Source organism: Aspergillus alliaceus (genome assembly GCF_009176365.1).
Source record: "Aspergillus alliaceus strain CBS 536.65 unplaced genomic scaffold BDW43scaffold_23, whole genome shotgun sequence".
Taxonomy (NCBI): Eukaryota; Fungi; Ascomycota; class Eurotiomycetes; order Eurotiales; family Aspergillaceae; genus Aspergillus; species Aspergillus alliaceus.
Window position 1 is genome coordinate 39,662 of NW_022474706.1, and position 22,921 is coordinate 62,582.

Below are 22,921 nucleotides of genomic sequence, written 5' to 3' on the forward strand. Positions count from 1 at the left end.
AATTTATATTCGATCCAGAGGCGCCTTAACTATGCTTTCCCATTAGTATGATGTCATGTTGAAATACTGCCTCCAGATCCACAACGCCATCACCACTCCTTCTGCACGCCTCCGTATACGATCAAGCTTTCGTTTTTGACTACAGATTCCTTCTGACTTCTATCCTAATGTTTTCACATAGTGGAGTGCAAATCCCCCATGTGTCCAACTACCAAGGAATCTCCTCCCCGTCATACTGATTAAATCCATTCGCATGTTCCCACCCCGGCACATGAATATTCAAGAACTTCCCATTCGTCTCCGCATGGTTTGCCTCAAGAATGATCTTCAGCACGGCTTCGGCACCCGTCTCAACTGGGAGATCCGCCCTGTCCCCGCCCATATCGGTTCTCAACCACTAAGTCTCGTTAGCACGGTGCTTACACCACATTTTGCGCCATACTGTTAGAAAGTATATTATAGTACATACCCCAGGACTAACACAAAAAACAGTAAATCGCTCACTCTCAAGATTAAGCGCATATTGCACAGTAAGCATATTCAACGCAGCCTTGGTAATATTATACGCTGGACTGGACTTAGCCGTGAAGGTCGATGCCTTGTTGATCGAGCCGAGGGTTGTAGATCTATGCTTTACTTAGAATCTTTTCTTGTCGCATGGCATATAAGAAAATATAGAAGAGGGGCATACATGTTAGCGATGACCTTTCGGTCCCCCTTTCGGAGGAGCGGAAGGAATGCGCGGGTTACTTCGTGGGCTGCGTTTACGTTGATCTTGAATGCGTCGGTGAGGTTTTCCCTGGTGGATTGTTGCTATTATAGGCACATTTTACAAATTGAGGATTGGGAGGGCAAATATGGACATACATGTTTTCCACGCCCCCTTTCGTGAGCGGTTGGACACCTGCGCTGTTGATTAGGACGTCCAGACCTCGGCCTCGGAGCTGGTGCTGGACTTCTAGTGCTGCTGTCTTGATGCTGGTTGGGTCGGTTGTGTCGAGTTGAACGTAGAAGGCGCGTCCAGAGGACTGTTCGATAAGCTGCTTCAGGTTTAGGCTGGGCTGGGCTGCTCGGGAGGTTGCGAAGATGGATGAGACTTGGGCAACTGGGAGAGTGAGTAGTTGGGATACGAGAGCGAGGCCCAGGCCTCGTGAGGATCCGGTGATGAGGTATGTAGCCATTTTATTTTCTTTCTTTTTTGCCTAGTGGAGGGTATTAAACCTGATACGACTGAGTAGAGGAAGATTAAATGGTTGGAAATATAGGATATTTCGGGATTTGACTTCATTTGAATTTAATATCTCCATCCCACATAGATAAAGGGGTAGAGACAAGTTGTGGATTAAATCGACTGTTTTATGAATGCCTCCATTGCCTATCAGTCCAAGTGTTGCATATGTAATGGGAGGTTCATTTGTTATCTCCAATAACCTCCCTTAACCCTCTGGGGAAAAGTTAAAGCACGTGATTTGAAGACGGTAAAATATTAGTCCGTGAATGATAACAGTTGGAGATTATTTCACAGAAGCGCCTGCGCCCAGCTACAGTACATATTTCAGTTATAATATGTAGTTGCGGGATGCTTCCAAGAAGCTCAAGTTCATAAAATGTGCAATGATTTGCAGTATTTTTATTTCCTGGACTATAGTCCTGTTTGATATATTTGTAGCCATGAACTTCTCCATAAACTTATAGATTCCTTTCACTTGCTGTAGCTGCTGATCTATATATAGCCTATAATAGATATGTCATAAAGTGACTGCCATTGTGTAATTACTAAGTAAAGATCTAAAAGTAAGATAGCTTTAGTATAAAAAGCACTCTATTTATTATATATTATACAGTCCTTTTATTACAGAATAGATTGTGTATTCAGTGTCTTGAGAACTAAAATATATATACAGTATAATTCCAGTCAGTTCTTCAATCCCAAATTCTAAAGCTACCCCTCTTCTAAATTATCTTAGCAAGCTTATGGATTGTGTTGCTCATTAGAGTCCGGTCAACAGTACTATCCTCCAGTACTGACAAGCAAGAAGTGAATCTAACAGGTAAAATCTAGATTAAAGATATATTTAAGATCAAGAGATTATATTTGATTCTGCAGCAGACATAACTATAAGCAGACTATAAGCAAGGCTAGATTGGAGCTATACCAGATGATTTCAGATGTGAAGCTAGGTTTCAAAGCTGTCCCAGTCATTAAATACCCTATCTTGCGCTCTTTTCTCTCCATGTTGACTGCATAACTTCTTCTTTTGACCAGCGTTATTGGACTCGAAGCTCTCGGCATCGCGAAAGGTGTTACATTTAGAGCACCAGGTTTGGTTTGTTTTGTGATTTCAGGGAAAGATGGCATTTGAAAAGAGATAAGACGTAAATTGAGCAGTATCTTGCCTGAATAGATAAAGGAAGAAGGAGAGATTCTCAGGGGTTAAAACCCCCGCACACTTGCCAAGTGGCTAGCTATATACTAGCTATACACCATATCTTCAACAGATTGGGCTGATTGGGTCCATATTTGATCAGATTACTGCACAGAAATGTTGGAGCAAGGATTGGATGAAGGGACCAGTGTGTAAACAAAAATGCGCCCGGAGAACTTTAATTCAAACCACACGCTCAACTTTTTCCCCGGGAGGACTTAGGTCCTTCTTCAGTGCATTTAGTGTAGTGTAGTGTAGTGCGGGACCTTGCACTGCATGCACTGAAATATGTCAACCCCCCCCAACCACCAACCACACCACACTACACTAAAAAGTAGTGCGTGTGCACTGAATTGCATGCACTACTCCCAGCCTTATCTATACTTGTGGCGTTCTAACCAGACAAATCTGAACAGAATAAGAAAGCTGAGATGACTTGTGAAAAATACCTCACCTCTACATAACTACTACCACTGTCAAGATAGCAGTAATGTATTTGACAACAGTTAGAAAGAAAAAGGAACAAAGAACAGCCTTAGAAAATTTCAGAACAAGTATCCAAACACATATAAAAGACGCTGTGATAGACGTGTTGAATCCCCCGTCCAGTAAACATTAGAAAACGCCGAGCAGGCTGGCCAAGTCCGTAGGGACACAGCGGTAATTCTCGATCAATGCTTGTTGATAGCCTGTTGTCGATTCTTATACTGCAAGGTAAACTAACTTTGCTTTAGTTTACCTCAACATAAAGCTTTTGAGTCTGAAAGCCACCAGGGACGCCAAGTCGATAGTCGGAAATGAGCTCTGTAGACGGGTTGCGATAGGCATCAACTAAAGCATAATTGCCAATCTCAACGACAGATCCCTCCTCGTCACCAGTAAGTTTTAAATAGTTGTTCCAGGTCCTGAAGTAAACCAAAGACCTGGCATCCATGTACCTCGGAATGATTTTAACCAATGCGTTTTCCGTATACCATTTTCCGTGCCATTCATATTCTAGCCCTCCAGACTTCCGATACTCATGGCCAAATGCGTGCTCAGCAGCTGTCGCTTCACTTTTTTGAGATTCCGTTGTTTATCTGATCCTGATGCCTATCAAGCCTATAATCGTCTGATGCAACACCCCCCGTGTTCACGGTCACTCCCCAGGCACCCAAGAACAAAGCAAAAGAGGTATTGTAGGCAGAAATGACATCGCTCATCAGCTTTGCTCTTATAGGAATCGGAACATAGAGTTTTGTCTCATCGATTGTAGTATCATGGGCATATTGTGTCTTAACTGTCTTCATCCAGCTTATGCCGGTTTCCGCTTTAATCTCTGCGGAAAAGTTCAGCGGTCCATAGGAACCGGCGGAGTTGCCCCCAGCCTCTAACTCAATTGCTGCAGAGAGTTGTAATTCCTCCTCTCCTTCTTCGTGAAATATCCATTTTACTTGGGATATCGCTGCCATCAGTCGGATCTCCAAGAATATCAACGTCGACCTGCCATTCCCGAGGCTTCAGAATATAGCTTCAGATCTGCAGTCTGTCTGCTGAGGTATTGCTGTATCAGGGTATCAGGGTATTCGTTTACAGAAATGTATGGCAGATGTTCTGGCACTAGCGGTAGAGCTGATTCAATAATTTCTAAATATGCCTTTGCTTTTCCTCATATGGTGAGTTGATAAGTGAAGGCTTAAGTTCAATAGGTATGTCAATCCATTTGACCTCACCCCGGTAATAACGCGCTTCGTCTGAATCTGACATTATGGCAAGGTAAAGTTCTCCCCCCCCCCACCAAAAAAAAAAAAAAAAGAAAGAAAGCAAAAGTAATAGTCATGATTATCACTATCTTTCTTCCAAATTAAACAAGAAAAGTTCAGTACAGCTTTTTATATTTCAGTTGTGGCGTGTCAGACACACAGTTGCTTCAAAAATTCCGCTGTTGAGATACTGCTGTACCACCTAATATTCTAAGCTGTAATAATAGATCAGGCCCCCACTTCTACGCCGAATAATCTCTCCTTGATGATTGATACTAAGCTTCGACATCAGCTACACCTATAACTGTAACCTTTGCGAATATAGAACACGTAACCAAGCCAGAGCATTAACCCAATAATGAACTTGAATGACCGAGATCGCGATATGCAACACTTTTTCTGGCTGTGGCTGGCTGAGCATCTACAAGAAGCGGGCTGAGTGGCCGAAACTCTGTTGAGATTTTCCAATCAGTTAACAAGCTCAGCAATATATGGCATGCTATGGCCTAGCACGTACCATACACTTGTACGACGCACTTCTCTGTGCCGCTTACTGTGGGGAAGGGGTATTTACTAGATAGGATAACGCATGTTAAATTTTAGCTTGGATTAGTTCTTAATTATGATTGTATCCTTAGCAAACCTACGCGGAATATGATCTAAACTAATAACGGAATGGATACTAATGGCTGGCTAATAGTTAAAGGCAAGGTGAAAGCAAGGTCCTCTAAATATATACGCCACATGCTTAGTAGTAAGGACTCCACTAACTAGTAATAATTACTATTCACAGTAACGATGTTACGTGGTGACTGTGTTGAACTAAGCTATGTGGCAATGAATATCCATATACCGTCTCTGATTACCTGAAGCATAATTTCTGAGATAAAAGACAAGCTTAAAAATAAAGCAGTCTAACTATATAGCTATAACTATACTATATATCTTGGACATACAAGTCTATGTTTTATGGCTGTAAGCCATGTACTAGTATTAGGAGGGCACTGTGTCTACGTCACTGGTATGTTCCATAACTAGTGAACTATTTAGCCTTTTCACAGCCATACTAGTAGTCTATCTTTCTCTATTTGTCTACATGCATGTGTAGTGTATACAGTATACTGGAGCTAGTGCAGGAGAGCACATGATTAGATTTTGAAATGGGTCCCCCGTAATAGTCTAGAAAAGCATAACACAGGCTGATTGATCACTTGGACAAACATTGGTCCCTGTCTCAGCCGCAGCTGATATGTGGTGTATCTTAGGGAATCCCAGCATAAATTGATAGGCTTATTCATATCCTTTTGTGATATCTGCAGCTTCGTCGCATCTGGATCGTTGGTGGAGAGCGTACCATCCGTGCTGGCTTGGTAGCCCTCCATGAGACTATCGATAGTCCCCTGTATATTATCCACTCGACGAATTACATACTCCTTCTTAGTCTTGGTACCGTCGTCAGTGGGGATTGTGGCGCCTGCCTGCTCCAATACGCTGAGGCCTTGAAGACCAATTATGCCTTTCCCTTGCGCCATCACAACCATTCCCATGGCCGCAACAATGTCTTGGAAAGAGAAAACTTGAACGTGGTATTGATCTCTCCCTTGACAACTTCAACAAGTCGGTTGATCTCATCCTTTACCGTCTTGATAGGCCGAGCGAATGATTCGCGTCATACTGATGCAATTCCTCCACTGCACTCCTGTAGAGCTGGGAATTATAAATCTTAGCGCTTTGGCATGCCTCCAGACCTTTGCAGATGTGAGATCGTTTAACGGCTATGTCATCTGCAGCAATTTGGTGATTGATATAGGCCCCTTCGATTTGCCGTAAATTCTCTTTACGTGAAGGACAAATAGGGAGCGTATTTTTATCTTTGCCGTAAAAGTTCTGACCTGAAATCCGCACGCTCAAGGTTGCTGCAGCCTCGTCCTTGACCGCTCACAGCATTTGTAAGACTTGAGAGGGCTGATCTTCCAGCGTTATCAGGAGATATAGACGCTTCTCGACCGCTCCGTATTTTCTATTCCGGCATTGGAAGCACGGTCAAGAAACTCAAGTCGGTAGGAAAGCCGTTCCAGGATTTCTTTACTGTTGGCTAGAGTTTCGGCCTTGCCGAGGAAGAAATACATCTTCGCCTTCTCCAGAAGCATATGACACTAGACAGGGTGCGCGAAGCACACCAGCTCTCCCATAACTTGCTGGTATTAAGTGCCGTTTGCACAGAGAAACCGCCACGCTTTCTGGGACTCTGATTTTCCTTCCTGTTTGATCCTCTCTCACAGTCTCCTCCATCTACCCGTACAGATTGATGGAACAGTGACTCAAAATGTTTAACCACATTTTGAAGGGCAAGCAATAGTTCTATTACTGCGTTTTTGAAATCAGAAATGCTACCGCCCGGTGCTTCTTCTAAGTCGCTCAACGTAGAACGGAAGTGATTGATGTCCAGGATATCCCTCACGGTTGAGTTTTTGAGGCTGGTTGGCCACACTCGAGCGGGATGTAGAGAGTCCTTCCTAAGCTGCTTAGCTTGCTCAATTACTGCTGCCGTGAGATTACGACTCAACAGAATTCTGATCTGGCCGTCGTCTCCACTATCGCCACCTCCGCTTTCTCCCACTGGAAGACCGCTGCTGCTCTCGACCTATCCCGGGTTGATATTGGTATAGGTGCTTTGGATAGAACTGTGGTAACGATCATGGCATCATGCTTCTGTATTTTCGAGACACAACCAGACTTGCTGCAGTATCCTGGGCATAAATAGAGTGATAGCCGATAAACTAAGGCAAGCCAATATTGCTACCTTGCGACAACTGACTGTTAAATAGATTATTCTGGTACGAGGCATATATATTCACATAATATATTATATCTTACAACTTCTTTGCTAGCCTTGAGATAATAGAAACAATTGGATCTCAAGTCCTGGTTCTTGTGGTGCCTTACGAAGCTATCGAAGTAAATAAATATAATACTCATTCTACTTGTATCGCTAATGATACTTAGTCTTCTTAATTCCATAGTTTTACTTGTTATTACTACTCAAATACGCAATGTAAAGCGAATACTATTTCAATCAAGTCTCATACTACATTCAAGTTGATACATATAAAGCGTCACCATGCGAGGACATTGAATCAGAGGGCCCAGAACGTGTAACAGTGCCAATTATTTTCCTAGACTTTTGAGTTTATTTAGCACACCAACAGTGTAGGTCCAGCCGTCCGCATCTCAGATATACAAAAAATTAAGTGATCATTTCTCAGCCAAAAAAAAGCCAGCTTGTTGAATTGACTGTGGCATGGGCTTGCTATCCTCGGCAGCTGCCGAGCCAAGGGTATCGGCACCCTCCCGAACCTAAGTTTATCGGCAAGCTCCCGAGCCTACTATCCTTCCAGGGCACAGGTCACTAGGACTATAACTAAACCTCACTAGACCCCACTATGTTCTTTATGTGGAAGTGATGCGATTTAACCAGGACCTCAAATAACAATTTAACCCTGCTTTGCAATACGTTTACACCCAGTAACTAGTTGTCTTTTTTATTTCTGATTTCTTCCGATATATTAGTTATACTAGTTTAAAGCTAGTTCCGAATAGCTTCTACAACACATTGAGTTATCTCGGTTCGCATACTATGACAAATGACTTTGATTTTAATACCGTGTTAAAATCCATACAGAGTAATGTAAAGTTTCGGCATGCAGGGGGGTTCCGCTCGTCAGGCCATCACGGTGTCTTGTGAGTGTGAGTCGTGGCCTCCAAATTTCCGTGGCCTGGATGTCAGGATCAAACTCCAGACCCGCAGTGGATTGGGAATAGGGGTTTAAGGTTGGGGGCCACAGAGATAACCCAAGAAAAAATTCTTCAGCATTCTGGTAAAGTAAGGGACACATTGATATCTGTTTCGTATTAAAGAATTCAATAGATGCATCTGCAATTCATGTATAATAAGCTGTAAGGCAGAATATATGATTTATAGAAGGACCCAGTGATCTTTTTGAGAACTTTCATGCATTGTGAGAGTATGTTCCTCTACAGAGAGAGCGATCTATGTCGATCTAAAAACTAAACTCAGCCCATGTAGTGCAGGGTACATGCGATGTGTTAGTAGTATGTCGGCTGAAACCTTTCCTCGTATCCTTCGCTTCGTGGGTCTAGCCTCTAGCATTATCACCCCTGAGATGTAACATCATCGCCGAAACACGCTCATTGAGACATGCTGATGAAAATCAAGAGAAAAGGAATTCTCAGGGTATAAGAGCACCGAGATGTCTCGACTATCATCAAAAACTATCTCCAATCATCTCATTCACGAATCTTCGGTGTCTATTAGCTTCCTCGTCCCAGCACAATGCTGTTTTCCAGTGCTAAACTTCTGGCTGTGGCCTTGGCCTTGACGGGCTGCGCGGTAGGCTCGCCCGTTGAGGTAGACCTTGACAAGCGTGGCGCGCATGTCCCCATCGGCTTCAGAAGAGTCAGCGAAGTACGTATCTTTCAAGCTTTCGTATTGTTAATCACAATACTAATTGGCCTGCAGGCTCAAGCCAGAGAGTATGCGGCAGCAGGCAATACGCTTACGCTGACAAGAAAGGTGAATGGAGCTCAGCTGGGCCAAGCAGTTTATACCAGCCAAACCCGCGACGGATGGCCGGCCAACCCCCAGGAGTGGTTAGTACTGTCCCCAGATGCAAAAGCAAAAGCTCTCCCCGCAGGTGATCTTACATCCTCACAGGTACTGCGTCATCCAAGCGGACAAAGCCGCACTCGACAAAACCGCTAAAGCCTGGATCCCGAGGGCGGATTGGTTCAAGAAGGACAAGGTTATTGATGCCTATATCAAACAGCACAAAGTCGATCCTGCTAAGACTCTGCGCCTGAGTGAGATTGATGGTTCTCAGGATCATGTGCTCCAAATGGCGATTCCTCCTGGCTTGCTCGGTGCAAAGAAGGGTGACCGCGGTCCGTTGGATATCTCTGTCGAATGTGTGCGGCCGCCGACCACTTTGCCTGCTCCGCGGGATCCCATTGACTACGCCCATTGGCCGGGTTTTGTCAACCATCAATGAGCTGGTTATTGATGCTATAAAACGAAATGTAACTAGCTGGATAGGATGCCGACGAGGACATAGGCTCAATGGTGGATATTGGGGTGTTCTCAGCTCAGGAGGTACAGCAAGGATTGTCTGTAAATTTCATTTTTTTTTCTTTATTTTATTTTATTTTATTTCTATTTTTATTTTGGCTTCGACTAGTGTTTCGTCGTGTAAGATGTGGTCTATGATTCGTGTTGAGTAATACAGACGTCAATTTCCCTTCTTTTCGTATTTAGCTGAATGCACTAATATCGTTCCGATCGGCAGCCTAAAATAAGCCCCGCCCTTGGAAAATTAGGGCAAAACTATAGCCACCTTGTTGGTGCTACGCTTCGTGTTAGTTGAGGACAGAGTGGTCACTTGCTACATAACCTTTATATTTCCCGCAAACAGAAATTTCCAACGCATGTTAGATCAAAACCACAACCCTATCTTCACGACCAAAATATTATCATGAGCGATACACTGTTGTCTGTCCTGACCGGGGAGAGCTGGTCGTGGGACTCAGACGACGCCAACCAGATTACATTCAACAAGGACGGCACAGGCACTGTTCGTATATTTAATAATCCCACTCGCAAATAATATTGACTAAGTCACATCTCAACAGTTAATATGTCGCGCTGAACTGAACGTGTGGATTGCAGCAGAGTTTGACTGGAAACCCCAGGACGCAGAGTGTCTCGAGCAGCGCATCGACCTAGCCAGCAATACTCCCAAGCACCCATCTCTCCTCTCTCAGTGTACCATTGAGATAACGCTTACAAAGCGTCGGATTCCAAGACTGGGAGACGTAGATATGCAGAAGCGTATCATAAATGAGGAGCTGCTAACGGATGCTGCTTTCCTACCGAAACAATATGCAATCAAACTAGAGGTCGGTCAGTTTCTCTCGGCCTTTGACGCTAGAGAGCACGTCAAATGTGCTCCGAGGTTTGCACGTCGCATCACGTTTGACAAGTCACCATATCCTCCGCGGGAAGAGTGGAAGAACCCTGATGGAGCTCCAGATGCATTGAAGTTCTGGGAATGGAAGGAGTTCTCTTGTCACCGACTTCCTGAGAAAATAGAATCTAGTGGAGAAGGTATATTCTCTAAAATCTTGGGAAGCTTGGGCGGTCGTTAAAGCACACATTTTGGGGTTACAGTGAAGGTGAATAATACTGCTTTAGTCCGTTTGGAGGATTCGGAGGTTTCATGTTCTTGGCACCGCTATAACTATGTCACATTAATTTAATTAGACCCTATCTTTTGACCCAGGTATGGAGGAAAGAGGTAAGAAGCTCTGCCACCAATTCCACACCGCTATTCGAGACCAGAAACGCAAACACTGGGTAGAGTTCCCGGACCAGACAGAAAAAATCTGGACGGCGGCACAATATACCAAAGAGAGGACTCATAGAAAGCCGATACCACCACTCCAATCTAGAGTGGATGAAGCAAAATCGGAAGGAGATGCAGAGAAAGCAAAAGTCCTCCTTGCTAGCTTCTACTCACCAATACCACCAGGTCTTGAATGCCAGCGGACCCAGCCTAATCAAAACCCAACTGCCCTGCAGATGAGTCAATTAAAGATAGAATTTCCGTAACTCTACAATACTTACACAATCCTTCTTTTCTGTTTTAGATCTTATATAACTTATCTATATCAACCGCTCGATAGAAAGCTCTTTCTTATATACAAAATGCATTTTTGTACTGCGAATAATCTCATCACGCAGTGAACCAGGATCCTGGGAGATAAAGTGAATCTTCTATATGATATTATTGCCGTACACAAGAAGATCTTTAATCAGTAGATATCCATAACTCCTTTAAAGAGTGCGGTATCTACTATCTAGATAGATCCTCTATAATTAAAGCTATTCAGAATACTATACCCTCCGTGCCAGAGATCTCCGTGCCTAATCTATGTATATATGGAGAGACTACACCTTCGCTAAATCCTCTTCTTAAAGTATTGAAAACACGCCCTAAAGACCTCTCTACAGGTTAAAAAGAATCAAGAGAAGCTATATAATTTACTAAATAATTCAGAGATCTCTCTGCAGGTTGAGCACTGCTTAGAACGCCTATTTCATTAACAGGAATTATAATCTGAGCAACTCACGGTAATAAACTCTACTCTAGAGCGAATTGAAGCGGCTCAGGCATCCCGCCACCAGAGATCTACTAAAGTGAGAGATTCAACGCCGAGGAAGCAATGGTATACTGACTGTACAGGATATACTCTATTGTAGATAGGAGGGCTAAAGAGAAGTCAAAATTGAAGAGGAGTGCAGATAAGATATATAAAGAGGTATATGATCATCTCCCACCCGCGCCTCTTGTAGAAAATCAAAATCCTGCTTTGTATAGTGAAATGGTAGAGGAATCGAGTAATCGCCTTTTTATTATGGATTCTATAGGTTCTAGGAGTTGAAATGCGAATTGCTTCATTTTTATTCTTCTATGGTGCAAATTTCTCTACGCTGCCAACCACCCATTTCGCCGAATGGGTGGTTGGTCCCAGCACAATAATTCTGAATCTTGTATCTTCATTCGGTAGGAGGCACTCTTTATTTGGCATTTGCATACCGAAAATATCCATCTTCATACTCGTAGAGCTTCCATATCAGGATCTGATTTTCTCTGGAACAAATGTTTGAAGTGAACAGCTGTCTGTCGATGGCATCAACTATAGAGAAACAGATTGGCATGATATTCGACCGCGTGCTAGCCTAGAAAGAGGAAATTGTGTGAAGATAGTGATGGAACATACCTTGAGGACTGAGGATGCAGGACTGTGCGCGCAGTGACCGCCTGATTTCAAAATAATATTCGTTCCTAACCTGCTGTACCAACCATTTCTGTGAATCCAGTTTGAATCTCCCTTTCTGTGAGCTTGTTAAAACAGTCCTTAGCTAAGATATAGTTTTGTTGGGTCATTCTTTCGCCAGCTGGGTTTGCCCCACACTTTGTCCTCTGTCAGGTCCATGTATAGATTAGTTCCAATCTCGGTAGATATACTATACACTTGGCCTGGGATCGGTGGTGCCATGGTGGCTCAGAGACAAAGCTGTCGAGGATCTAACACTTTCTGGCTTGGGGAGGGAGAGAAAGGAGAGTCCAAAGAGAGGAAAGCAACGGGTTAGGAATGATGCAATTTGCGGGGTATCCAGCAAATGCAGTCAAATCTCACTTGAAACCATGATCTTAATACAAGGGGTATCACGCCTGAGCACTGGAGAGAGTTTTGAAACGTTATTGTCCTTGTGCCCTCGCTCTTTCGTGCAGTGACAAGGTCTGTCTGCTTTTTTCATATCTTTCTTGACCCAAATCCCTTGTACGGCAGACCTCCACATCTAGTTAACTGTTTCTTCCCTGGTGGCATTCTCGAAATGAGTATGTCGTGAGACAACATTTAAACCGTTCTCTTTTCCATGTGCAGCTAACACCTCCCCATCGTCGTTCCGCTGACAGAGATGTAGGGTAGATCTCCGCCATAATACGTCATGGACCCTTGATTAGAGACGCAGCTGAGTGGCGCTCTTGAAAGTTTGGAGATGGCAAACAGCCGCCGTATTACCTCACAGTATATAGAGCTGAACCTGTAATTGACACATACATCCACATGGGATTATGATCCTTTCTGTTACAGTACATATTGTATGTCCTAGCACCGGGAACCTAGGAGAACGGTACGAATCACGAATCTGCCAGACTGGCTTAGTGTATCCTTCTCTACCCTTCCTGTCAGGATTAATTTGACTTACAAATTTTCGAGAGCCAACTAATTACCCTGCCTGGACCAACAATAGAATCTTAGTGCATTCGGATGTGGTTGCTGAGCGATACACTGTACATTAGGTACCACGACAAACAAGACGAAAGCTTAGCTGAACACGCCAGTAAAACAATCATTCCACTGCTATCCGTGGTTGCTAATGCGTCGATTTGCAGCACAGTGGTCCAATCCAAGGCTTTCCATGACTTCACCTTCATGACAACTCCTTCAATTATGAGCAGAATAACCATTAAAGATAAGCATGCATTTTTCGCCTTTTTTATATAATCTTTGGTCTCTTTATGAAACTTCTAAGCCATTTAATTATAAGTTTATCATTTATATAGCCCTTTTCAGAGACCGCGGTGTGGAAATTCAGGAGCTTTTTATCATACCAGGCCTCCATAAATTGCTTGCCTTTAAAAATAAAAGGAGATGTCATAATCTAACTGTCTGCAGCAATATATTCAAGCGCAGTTATATTCTCTAAAATCCCTGCTATAGGAAGATCATGAACTTTTCTTCCCTTTGTACTAAGCACATTTTTGTGCCTTTCTATTACTTGGCTAAGATCCGCATTCATTGAAGTTATATAAAAGATAATCAGAGACCCCTTTAAACAAGTTTTAAGCTAATTATACCAGAATTAAAGCTATTCAATACTTAATTCATCTAGACATATTTTCTTCTTTATTATCTGAATCTCTGGACTAATTTTTAGGTCTGGAGGAAGCCTTTTAGTAAAGTGGTATGCCCACGATTCATTAACATCTTAGGATTATCCCGCTTCACGGCTAGATTGGCCCATTTATTAAGCAACCTAAAGGTTATAGAAAGGTGTATATCACACCTTTTTAGTAATCCAACAGACCAGAGCAGCCTCTTGATACTGATTAAGCACTCTATTTGCAGGAATTTGAGTTATATAAGGCTTTCTTTGATCGTGAACGCGGCTGTGAAGTGTGCGATAGGGAACCCAAATTCTCGCGCGATTTTTGCAATATTCAGAATTTTTTTTTGAAGACGAGCAGCTTTGTATGCCTCATTCACGCGTGTATCGTCAAATTTAGGCGTTTTAGGCATTTTAGGTATATTCGGCGGCGGCTTGCATAGCTTCATAAACTGAGAGGTTGATAATGTTCCTCTACGCTGCCAAGCACCTTCGCCGGATGGGTGGCTGGTCCCGGAACTAATGACACCTTTCGCGATGCCGAGAGCTTCAAGACCAATAACGCTGGTCAAAAAAGATGTTATGCAGTCGACACGGAAAGAAAAGAGCGCAAGATGTCACAGTGTGCTTGCGAGCCACCTACCTACCTGAATCCTTCCTGAATCCTGAATAAGCTTTATATATGAGAGTGCAGTACAAAGCTTTCGGCTTTGTATCCTAGACTTTTGCTGATAACGCGCCGGTTTAAGCTTCTGGATGCACCCAGAGGTCACCTGTGACACAAGATAGGGTGTTTGATGACTGGGACAGCTTTGAAACCTAACTTCATGTCTGGAATCACCTGGTATAGCTTCGATCTAGCCTTGCTTATAGTCTGCTTATGTTTATATTTGCCGTAGAATTAAATATAATCTCTAGATCTTAAATATATCTTTAACTTAATAGTTTGCCTCATAGATACTTCTCGCTTATTGGTACTGGAGGACAGTACTATCAACCGGACTTCATTAATTAATACAATCAATAAGCTTGCTAAGATAATTTAGAAGAGGAATGACTTCAGGTTTTGGTATTAAAGAACTGACTGAAATTATTCTATATATATATATCTTTATTCTTAAGATATTTAACATGTAGCCAGTTCTGTAACAAAAGGACAGTATAATATATAATGATGGAGCTGGTGTAGCTCACGTGTAATGGGATTGATCGTCTTAAGGTCTAAATCTATCATACAGAGATTCCTTGGTGTTGTGGTCAGGTCACGTGGTTGCTGCCTTAGGCTCCAATAGGCCTCTGACATTATATACACCATACGAGTAAGAGAAACGGGGCTCGCTACGACTCGAACTCATCGCTTCAATATGTGATCGATCTGCTGCTACCGACCCTTTATATTCTCCGAAGTTCCTCCCGTTTGATAGCCTGTGGGGTTGACAGGGTCCTGTGGATAACCACCGATTTGGCCTTATAGGGCGTACAACGAGAGAACGGTCGCGCCCTTATTGTACTCTTCTTTTTTAGGCCTATGTTGTTTCTCGCTATTTTCTTCTGTTCTATTCTACTCTTGCGGAGTAATGATGGATTAGCTATCATGTTTGAAATTCTCTGTCGGGCCGACGGTTGCGGGATGCCCCGATATCCGGGCCGACAGATCCCTACACGAACAACTGGACCCGAGTCTTTCATCTGTAGACACGGACGATAGAAGATAAGGTTATGAAACAAGCCCACGTTGTTTATCTGAATTGACAGCTAGGCACGGTGGTTTGGACAGCATGAAACGTATGGCTTCCCCAATGGGGGACGAAAACGTATCTGCGGATGACCGTTTCCATGACCAACGCCAAGAGAATGGCATAGCGATCGTTTCCGGAACCAAGAAAATGCCAAGGCCTTAGGCCACAGTCCTATTCTTCAATCACGAAATTGAGGACAGTCTGTCTTAGCAGATACTCCCCATAGACTCATCCACACTGAGATCAGTATCATTGCCCATAATGAATTGCCCCTCGCGCACCGATGACACCCTCTTGCACACTGAGTGGAACCAGAACCCGCCATTTCTTGCTCCGGATTTGACCACCCGCCAAGACTTGAATGGTATCTCGAACGCTCGCGAGAACAAGGACGGGACTGGGAATGGCTGTAGTCCCGAACAGTCAGTATCGTGTCTGGATGAGTCAGGGAGAGAGACTTCGCCGACCATTGATCCAGAGAAGAATAAAACGGGGAACAATGGGGCGTCACTGACCTTTAAGTCAGGTATGACTCTCACTCTCTAATATTTCTGTGTTTACTGGGCTGGTGGGTACTCGGTGGGAGACCTCGATGCTGATGAATATCGTCAGGACGCCCCATTGACCGAGTGACCAGCATTCAAGCTGGTCGGCCAATTGGTCATGGTCAAAATAACCGTCAATATTCCCTTCATACATTCAAGAGCTGGGCTTCATGGCTTTTGTCAGTTCTGTTCACGTCAGCACTGATTTCTCATGAGAGTATTGGGCGATATCTGCAAGGCTCGAAGGCTTCCTCCCCCATCTCCTCCATGGGTAAGGCAAAATGTTTCCGTGACTGCTTTACCCAACCTCAGGCACTAATTAAGTCCAGCGATGGAGCCTATTGAAAGAGATCTACCTTTCGAAAAAAGAGGAACATGCGCGCAGGGCGGTGTCCGGGGCAGCGACTATAACCTTCCGTTGCACATCGGCGGATTGTTCATCGTCTTGTCAGTGTCGACACTGGCTTGTGCTTTTCCTGTCCTTGCCATATGGTTTCCCCGTCTCCGCATCCCGTCGTCATTTTTGTTCTTCGTCAGTCATTTCGGTACGGGCGTCCTCATCGCCACTGCGTTCGTGCATCTACTCCCAACCGCATTCCAGTCGCTCAACGATCCGTGCCTGTCCAAATTTTGGACCACGGACTATCCTGAAATGCCGGGAGCCATTGCTCTCGCGGGAGTCTTCCTAGTGACAGTGATCGAGATGGTCTTCAGCCCTGCCAGACATTGTTGTCGCGGGGGAACTCGTGTTTCGGACCCTCCGCCATATCTCTCTGGCAGTGTAGACAAGCAATCCCCCATCGAAAGCGTCCAGATCGCTGGTCGCTCGACTGGTAGCAATGAGAGGGAGCGGCCTGCCGGCTTAGAGCCCGTGCCTCACCTACGCGATATGGGTCCCTTGATCGGTAGATCTTCTAGCATAAGCCGAGCTATCAACCAAATGGGCGAAGACCCGGAACGCATCTGCCGCATTTCCTCCGCTCCAGAGGTCCCTCAATGTTGCCAAGAATCGAAGGTCGAGCCTGTTTCGGAAGACGTGGAGCGCAGCGAGGATGTCATTACCATGAGCCCAGATCAGAAGCATCGGAAGGAAGTCATGCAGGTTGTGCTGCTGGAGATGGGAATTCTCTTCCATAGTGTCTTCATTGGGATGTCGCTCAGTGTATCGATCGGCAGCGAGTTTGTGATTCTCTTGATTGCCATTGTTTTTCACCGTTTGTCACCCTGTCTGCCTTATCTTTGGTGCATCATACTAAGTGGATATGTGGTTACAGAGACATTCGAAGGACTCGCACTGGGTTCTCGTATTGCTGCCTTGAATTGGCCCGAGAAAGCCCTGCAGCCGTGGCTTATGTCACTGGCTTATGGATGCACGTGAGTTTGCATTGTCATTCGTTGGTTATGGAATTCATTGAGGCTAATGTATATAGGACCCCAATCGGTCAAGCCATTGGCCTCGCAACTCATACCCTTTACAGCCCCGACTCGGAAGTTGGCCTTCTCCTTGTCGGTACAATGAACGCCATCTCTGCAGGGCTTTTGATCTTCGCCTCTTTGGTGGAGTTGATGTCAGAGGACTTCCTCAGCGATGAGAGTTGGCGTGTGCTTCGTGGAAAGAGACGTGTTTATGCTTGCATTATTCTCTTTATGGGAGCTTTCTGCATGAGTTTGGTGGGCGCTTGGGCCTAGTGGACCTGTAACGTTCAGAGTGATCAGGAGTGGACTCGGTGAGGAGTCCATGAGCTACTAGTCGAATGACGGATGTGTTTAGCTGGTCTACGTACATTCTTGATGTATATACGAAAGAAGTGCCGGTAGATAGTAGTAGATAATAGTAGAGTATTGAATATGATGGAGACTGTATTTAGACTGCTGATTGGTCAATTCTCATACCGGGTCCAATAGAAATCGAAATTTAGAGATATACTCTAGTGCGGAAGGACAGCGGAAAGTAGATACTTCATTCATTCTCTGAATGGTATGAGCAGCCTAGGATAGTCGAACATTGTAAGTGCTATTCACTCAAAGGGACGGAAGGTGGGAATGGTAGCCCCCACTATATGTACTGGGGACAAGGAATAATAACATTACTGGTATCATTCTGTTTTAGGCTCCTGAAGATGTTTAAGTACTTTGGATACACTCCAGCATATTTCTTCGGATTATATGGCCTCTGCTTTACACACACATTTAGCCATTCACTACTGTCTTTTTCGCACTTCATCGGGGACCTCGGAACCACTCTTGAAAACGAAGGAAGAGGTTAGTTGGTAATTCCTACACTATGTACTGGGATAATGAACCAAGCACATTGTGCCTCGGTTTTTGTTGGAGATCACCGAAAACGATGCCTGTTCCCTGCCTGCTGCTTACTAGAACTAGGAATGTACCCACTTACTAATAGGGGAAATGGAGAGGCTCGAAGGTCATATTTCCGTGGCGGACTACCGTTATAAGACGGTCCCACAGCAAGCCATGCTACCTTCAAATCGCACTCGTCAATTGCAATCGAGGCTTAGCAAGCTATACGGCCATCCTTGTCTAGTACTTATTCTAGATTCAATATGTGTACATGTTTAGTTGCTTAAGGGTATGCGATGTCAAATGCACAGTGCCCTTCTCACGCCGTGGGGGGAAAGCTCAATATTCTATGTCTATACATAGAGCCTGTTAACCTTGGAGCTGGCTTTTCGAGAATAGTATAGCAAGCTATACTGGCTGGCCTAAAAAAGGGTGCTATTTCTATTCCTTCATCAGTCAATACAAAGTTTAAACTCAAAACTCTCATATTGCACACTATGGCTTTTGATAAAGACTTATCAAGCATCGTGTCTATCTCATTGCCACTCACAGCTACACTTGAAGCTCTTATTCCCGGTTATAGTTTACTTATCTATCTTACTTTTATCTTTACGATCGATGCCTCATCCTATATACTTGCCTTTGGGACACCTTTGATCTTTTTGGTGTACGCTGTGCCAGTTTTCTGGGACCAATTTTGTCAATTCTCTTATGTCTTGCTACATCAGTTGAGATCCCGTAGCATATAGACTTATATAATGATATCCTCGACTGGACTTCGGACTATCCCGACTTGCACCAAACACAACAGTCTACCGCTGATACAAAATCCTACCTCGCCTCATATTGGAACGATGATAAATGGGATGAGAACGGTGAGGGGAAAGTCCTATCTAAGAAAGACAAGCTACTCTTCAAAACCGATCCGCTACAGTTCTGGACAGAACAAAGGAACCAGGACAGACTGAAGTAATTTATTATACACCTGCACCTAGTCAGATCTATTTTTTAGGTACCAATAATGCCAGTTTGCCTTTCGCCGTCAAAGCATATAAGGACACGTCCAGTCCTTGGGCTGTAAGAATGAACAAGCTGTATCTCTATGCGGCGCTATAGAAAAGGAATGCACGTATAGGTCCGTAGCAGAAATTCAAGAATATCTTCTACGATACAGGAAAAAACCTGATCTAGCAGTAAATGATGCAACTGAATAGACGAACGAGGACCTTCACCTTGGTTGCGATAAGGATCTGCCCCGCTTCCGCATATCGGACAATCGGTTTATAATCCACGGCACTACTTTGCCTCCAAGTGCGTTTATCTTTACCTAGCCATCCCATAATCCCCCTTTGGAAACTGATTGCTATAAGAGAATGACTGACTCCTTTATCCACCCCAAAAAAGTAAATCTTGGTGATTTCATACAAATCAGGCTCCATTATATTCGAAAAGTAAGAATCTGAGTTAGACTATTTCAAGGCCTATTCTTTCCTATCCCTCGTCTCCCTAGGATAGTGCTGCGGTCTCTAGCTCTCTCATTTTATACAAAGCCATTTCAGCTTTTTTCTTGGTTTGACAGGACAATTTGTCTGATTTCGACGATATCTCAAAGCCTTGCTTCCACTTATCCCATTTAGGCCATGTAAAACCGGTCGAACCATTACTGCCAGCATTTTGTGACGACCAAAGATAGATATCCGTACCTAAAATACTTATCCAAGCTGCTGCTGCCGGGACATGATAAATCCTTTCGTGCTCAAGGTAAGTTTCTGAGTCAAATGCTCTGTTAAAAGTTCGTAATGCGTAGTCTTCAAGCGACACAGCATGCGCTCGTGTAAGATATGCAACAAAAGTGTTCAAGGAAATCCACTCCTCAATGCACAGGTCTATTTCTTTTCCAGGGCTGGGTTTATCAGGTCCTATCAGTATAAAATAACGGTTAGGCTGCTTTATCTTTATTCGATGTTCCAATTATTTTGACATACCGTTCCATCTTTCCCGTATGTTCACACAGATTTGATATTTAAGCTCCTCTCTGAAAGGTGAAGGAAGGCAATTTACTAACAAGCGCGTTACTTCTGTAAGATCACTTGGATCTAGTGGTGAGGATATGGCGGCCTCAAACAGAACAGCCTGGAAGTCTATCAGCGCTCCTTCAGGGTTCTTTCGTGACTTGATAGCCTCTATGATTGATAATGCAACTGTCTCAGAGCTGGAGTCTGTCGTTTCGGCAGATTGTGTGTGGGCAAGTCCTTTCAATTCCGACAGTAAGTCTTCAAGAAACTGTAGCGAGTGTGGGGCATCGGGCTCGTTCCCGAAATCAGCCTGCCAGCTCTGGAGATAGTCTGTAGTCCATTTATCCATTTCGAGCTTCTTTTCATTGCGGCTATGAGTGCGCTGGAAATGCCAATTTATAGCACGTTCGCTAAAGTCAGTGCGAGGTTATAGATGCACGTTGACTCTTCGCGGCATGCATGAAAATCCCGCAATTGGGGCCAACCGATTTTCAAGTCAGGCTAGTGACTCATATTTCGTGCAGACATATAACTAGCGTTTGATTCATGTGAAATCTTCGTCAGCTGAGGCTGGCATGCGTCACATCTGAGACAAAAAACTGGATTATAGATGCGCGTTGACTCTTAGCGCATGTATAAGAACCCCCGCAACTGGGTCCAACTCAATTTCAAGTCGAGCTGTTGTTTAATTCATGTGAAGTCTTCCCTATTTCAGCTCGCCTTACAACAAAGAGATATTGTATCAATCGGCAATCGGCATCCGTTCTGATTTGTAAGATGCAAATCATTCCAAGTTCCGTTCAAGGATGGATTGCATTACATTAAGATTACTATGAACGAATCAGATATGCGTAACGTGATGCCAAGATGGCAATCCGACTTTTATTAGATCTTCTCTCTCTCCATAGTTTCTGCTTAGTTTCAGTATTCGTCTCACCCATTATACTCTGGTATGTTGAGTAAGTATCGCTGGTATGGTGGGTCACCGAGCTGCGTAGAAATAAGATGAATTTCGTGCCCTTATTATATATGGATATCTAATAGCCTATGACCATCAACATCAATTCTCTACCATACTGTCTATATAGCAATATGCCTCCTTCTACACCTCCTCATTTTCAGCTAACTAGAGATGAACGCCTGCAAATCCTAACTCTGCGCTCACTAAATATAAAATATGAAGATATTATAAAACACCTAGGAGTTTCTATATGTCAGGTCTAACTATCCTACCAAGCTGGTCACCCTACCCTCTCTAAAAGATCTGGTCGACTGTTGGCAATAAAGAATGAGGAAATTGGCCATCTTATTAGATTTACCACCTCATCAAGGTATACAAAATGTCTAACTTATAGAGAATTAGCCTTATATCTTGATCTACGCTATTCTCAATAGGCAATCCGATCAGCCTTACTTTCTAGAGGCTATCAAAGGTATATTGCTTGAAGGAAACCACCACTATCTTCCGAAAATAAGCAAAAACGACTCCTGTGGGTACAGGAGTATCTTAGCTGGTCTTCTAGTCAATGGGAGGCTATACTATGGCCTGATGAAACATTGGTAAATCCAGGCCGCCATACACGTACATGGGCCACTCGCTGTAAGGATGGGGTTCTCCATGAAGACTATATTATTGAATGGCGCCCATGTAAGATAGGATGGATTTTTTGGGGCTCATTCCATGGAACTAGTAAAGGCCCTGTAGTACCCTGGGAGAAGGAATGGGGTACAATAAATGCTTAAAGCTATATTTAACATATAGTGCCTCTTATAACAGAGTATATCCATCACTATCCTCGTCTGTAACTAGTACAGGATGGTGCTCCAGGCCATAGTGCTCAGTCTACTATTCAAGAGCTTGAGAGGAGTGAATCTATATAGGTAGATAGCTGTCTTTCTCTCCTGATCTCAATCTAATTGAAATGGTATGGAGTTGAATGGAGAACTATCTTCAGGCAAATTTCCCTGAATATATGACACTATCCGAGCTTAGGATAGCCCTTAGAGAGGCCTAGGATGCTATTCCAGCTGATTTTCTGCGAGACCTACTGAAATCTATGCCTGAAAGGTACCGTGCAGTCATTGAGGCAGGTGGTGGTCATACTAAATTTTGATATCATTGTGGGTGGATATATATTAGGTAGGGCGTGTATGTAGACCAGAAATTCATCTTTACCTAATAAAAGGTGTGATTTCCGGTGGAGCTTACGAACATTATATATGCAATAGTTAGTTATAGTTACCAGAGTACATTCTGATGCTTCTGCTTTTTCGTAGCCTTCCCTCGATAGTCTTATTCTGATATGATTTCTGCTAAGGGGTTGTTTACCTTTCCTTCTTTCTCTTTCTTTCTTTCCTTCTCATTTTCACTTTCTTTTGTTCCGCAGTACCTAACAGGTTGTTTCCTTCTGGGGCTGAATTTTGCTACTCGCTGATCTGGCCTTTGCTTCGTTCAGCAGGTACACAATGCCTTGGGTCCCTGGGACAAGTAATTGGATAACTCTCTTGGCAAAGCATGTCCGGTGATTGCACATCTATCATGCATTGCCCCACGGTCCTATAGCGTTTGATGGAAATTCCAAAGACTCAGAACTGCCCAGGCCACGCCGGAGGGAAATTCT

The 22,921-nt window shown here is 43.8% G+C and overlaps 6 protein-coding genes across 6 annotated transcripts; 3 read left to right on the plus strand and 3 right to left on the minus strand.

The window, feature by feature from the left end:
• Positions 1 to 45: 45 nt before the first annotated feature.
• Positions 46 to 1,388, minus strand: BDW43DRAFT_276679 (uncharacterized protein). Its single transcript, XM_032041977.1, has 4 exons — positions 868 to 1,388; positions 692 to 799; positions 470 to 626; positions 46 to 397 (listed from the first exon to the last, which is right to left on the minus strand). The coding sequence occupies exons 1-4, from the start codon at positions 1,179 to 1,181 to the stop codon at positions 209 to 211; spliced, it is 768 nt and encodes a 255-aa protein (XP_031900036.1). The 5' UTR covers positions 1,182 to 1,388; the 3' UTR covers positions 46 to 208.
• Positions 1,389 to 3,478: 2,090 nt separating this feature from the next.
• Positions 3,479 to 3,877, minus strand: BDW43DRAFT_311274 (uncharacterized protein; the record flags this gene model as incomplete). Its single annotated transcript, XM_032047155.1, has 1 exon — positions 3,479 to 3,877. The coding sequence occupies one exon, from the start codon at positions 3,875 to 3,877 to the stop codon at positions 3,479 to 3,481; it is 399 nt and encodes a 132-aa protein (XP_031900037.1).
• Positions 3,878 to 8,522: 4,645 nt separating this feature from the next.
• Positions 8,523 to 9,237, plus strand: BDW43DRAFT_311275 (uncharacterized protein; the record flags this gene model as incomplete). The annotated part of the gene is made up of 3 exons (XM_032047156.1): positions 8,523 to 8,654; positions 8,709 to 8,839; positions 8,904 to 9,237. The coding sequence occupies 3 exons, from the start codon at positions 8,523 to 8,525 to the stop codon at positions 9,235 to 9,237; spliced, it is 597 nt and encodes a 198-aa protein (XP_031900038.1).
• A 356-nt stretch (positions 9,238 to 9,593) lies between these two features.
• BDW43DRAFT_89841 (uncharacterized protein) lies at positions 9,594 to 10,638 on the plus strand. The gene is made up of 2 exons (XM_032050673.1): positions 9,594 to 9,816; positions 9,875 to 10,638. Exons 1-2 carry the CDS (start codon positions 9,718 to 9,720, stop codon positions 10,388 to 10,390), a joined length of 615 nt encoding a protein of 204 aa, XP_031900039.1. The 5' UTR covers positions 9,594 to 9,717; the 3' UTR covers positions 10,391 to 10,638.
• Positions 10,639 to 15,700: 5,062 nt separating this feature from the next.
• Positions 15,701 to 17,673, plus strand: zrfD (putative plasma membrane zinc ion transporter; the record flags this gene model as incomplete). Its single annotated transcript, XM_032047157.1, has 5 exons — positions 15,701 to 15,965; positions 16,052 to 16,255; positions 16,314 to 17,198; positions 17,259 to 17,358; positions 17,415 to 17,673. The coding sequence occupies 5 exons, from the start codon at positions 15,701 to 15,703 to the stop codon at positions 17,671 to 17,673; spliced, it is 1,713 nt and encodes a 570-aa protein (XP_031900040.1).
• A 1,988-nt stretch (positions 17,674 to 19,661) lies between these two features.
• BDW43DRAFT_276689 (uncharacterized protein) lies at positions 19,662 to 20,710 on the minus strand. The gene is made up of 2 exons (XM_032041978.1): positions 20,271 to 20,710; positions 19,662 to 20,204 (listed from the first exon to the last, which is right to left on the minus strand). Exons 1-2 carry the CDS (start codon positions 20,647 to 20,649, stop codon positions 19,792 to 19,794), a joined length of 792 nt encoding a protein of 263 aa, XP_031900041.1. The 5' UTR covers positions 20,650 to 20,710; the 3' UTR covers positions 19,662 to 19,791.
• Between the last annotated feature and the right edge of the window lie 2,211 nt (positions 20,711 to 22,921).

Coding starts and splice junctions, on each gene's coding strand:
- BDW43DRAFT_276679 (XM_032041977.1), bottom strand. CDS start 1,181: ATGGCTACATACCTCATCACCGGATCCTCACGAGGCCTGGGCCTCGCT. Junction 627..691: donor CGAAAGGTCATCGCTAACAT/GTATGCCCCTCT, acceptor AGTAAAGCATAG/ATCTACAACCCTCGGCTCGA. Junction 398..469: donor TTTTTTGTGTTAGTCCTGGG/GTATGTACTATA, acceptor AACGAGACTTAG/TGGTTGAGAACCGATATGGG.
- BDW43DRAFT_89841 (XM_032050673.1), top strand. CDS start 9,718: ATGAGCGATACACTGTTGTCTGTCCTGACCGGGGAGAGCTGGTCGTGG. Junction 9,817..9,874: donor ACAAGGACGGCACAGGCACT/GTTCGTATATTT, acceptor ACATCTCAACAG/TTAATATGTCGCGCTGAACT.
- BDW43DRAFT_276689 (XM_032041978.1), bottom strand. CDS start 20,649: ATGGATAAATGGACTACAGACTATCTCCAGAGCTGGCAGGCTGATTTC. Junction 20,205..20,270: donor CATACGGGAAAGATGGAACG/GTATGTCAAAAT, acceptor TTATACTGATAG/GACCTGATAAACCCAGCCCT.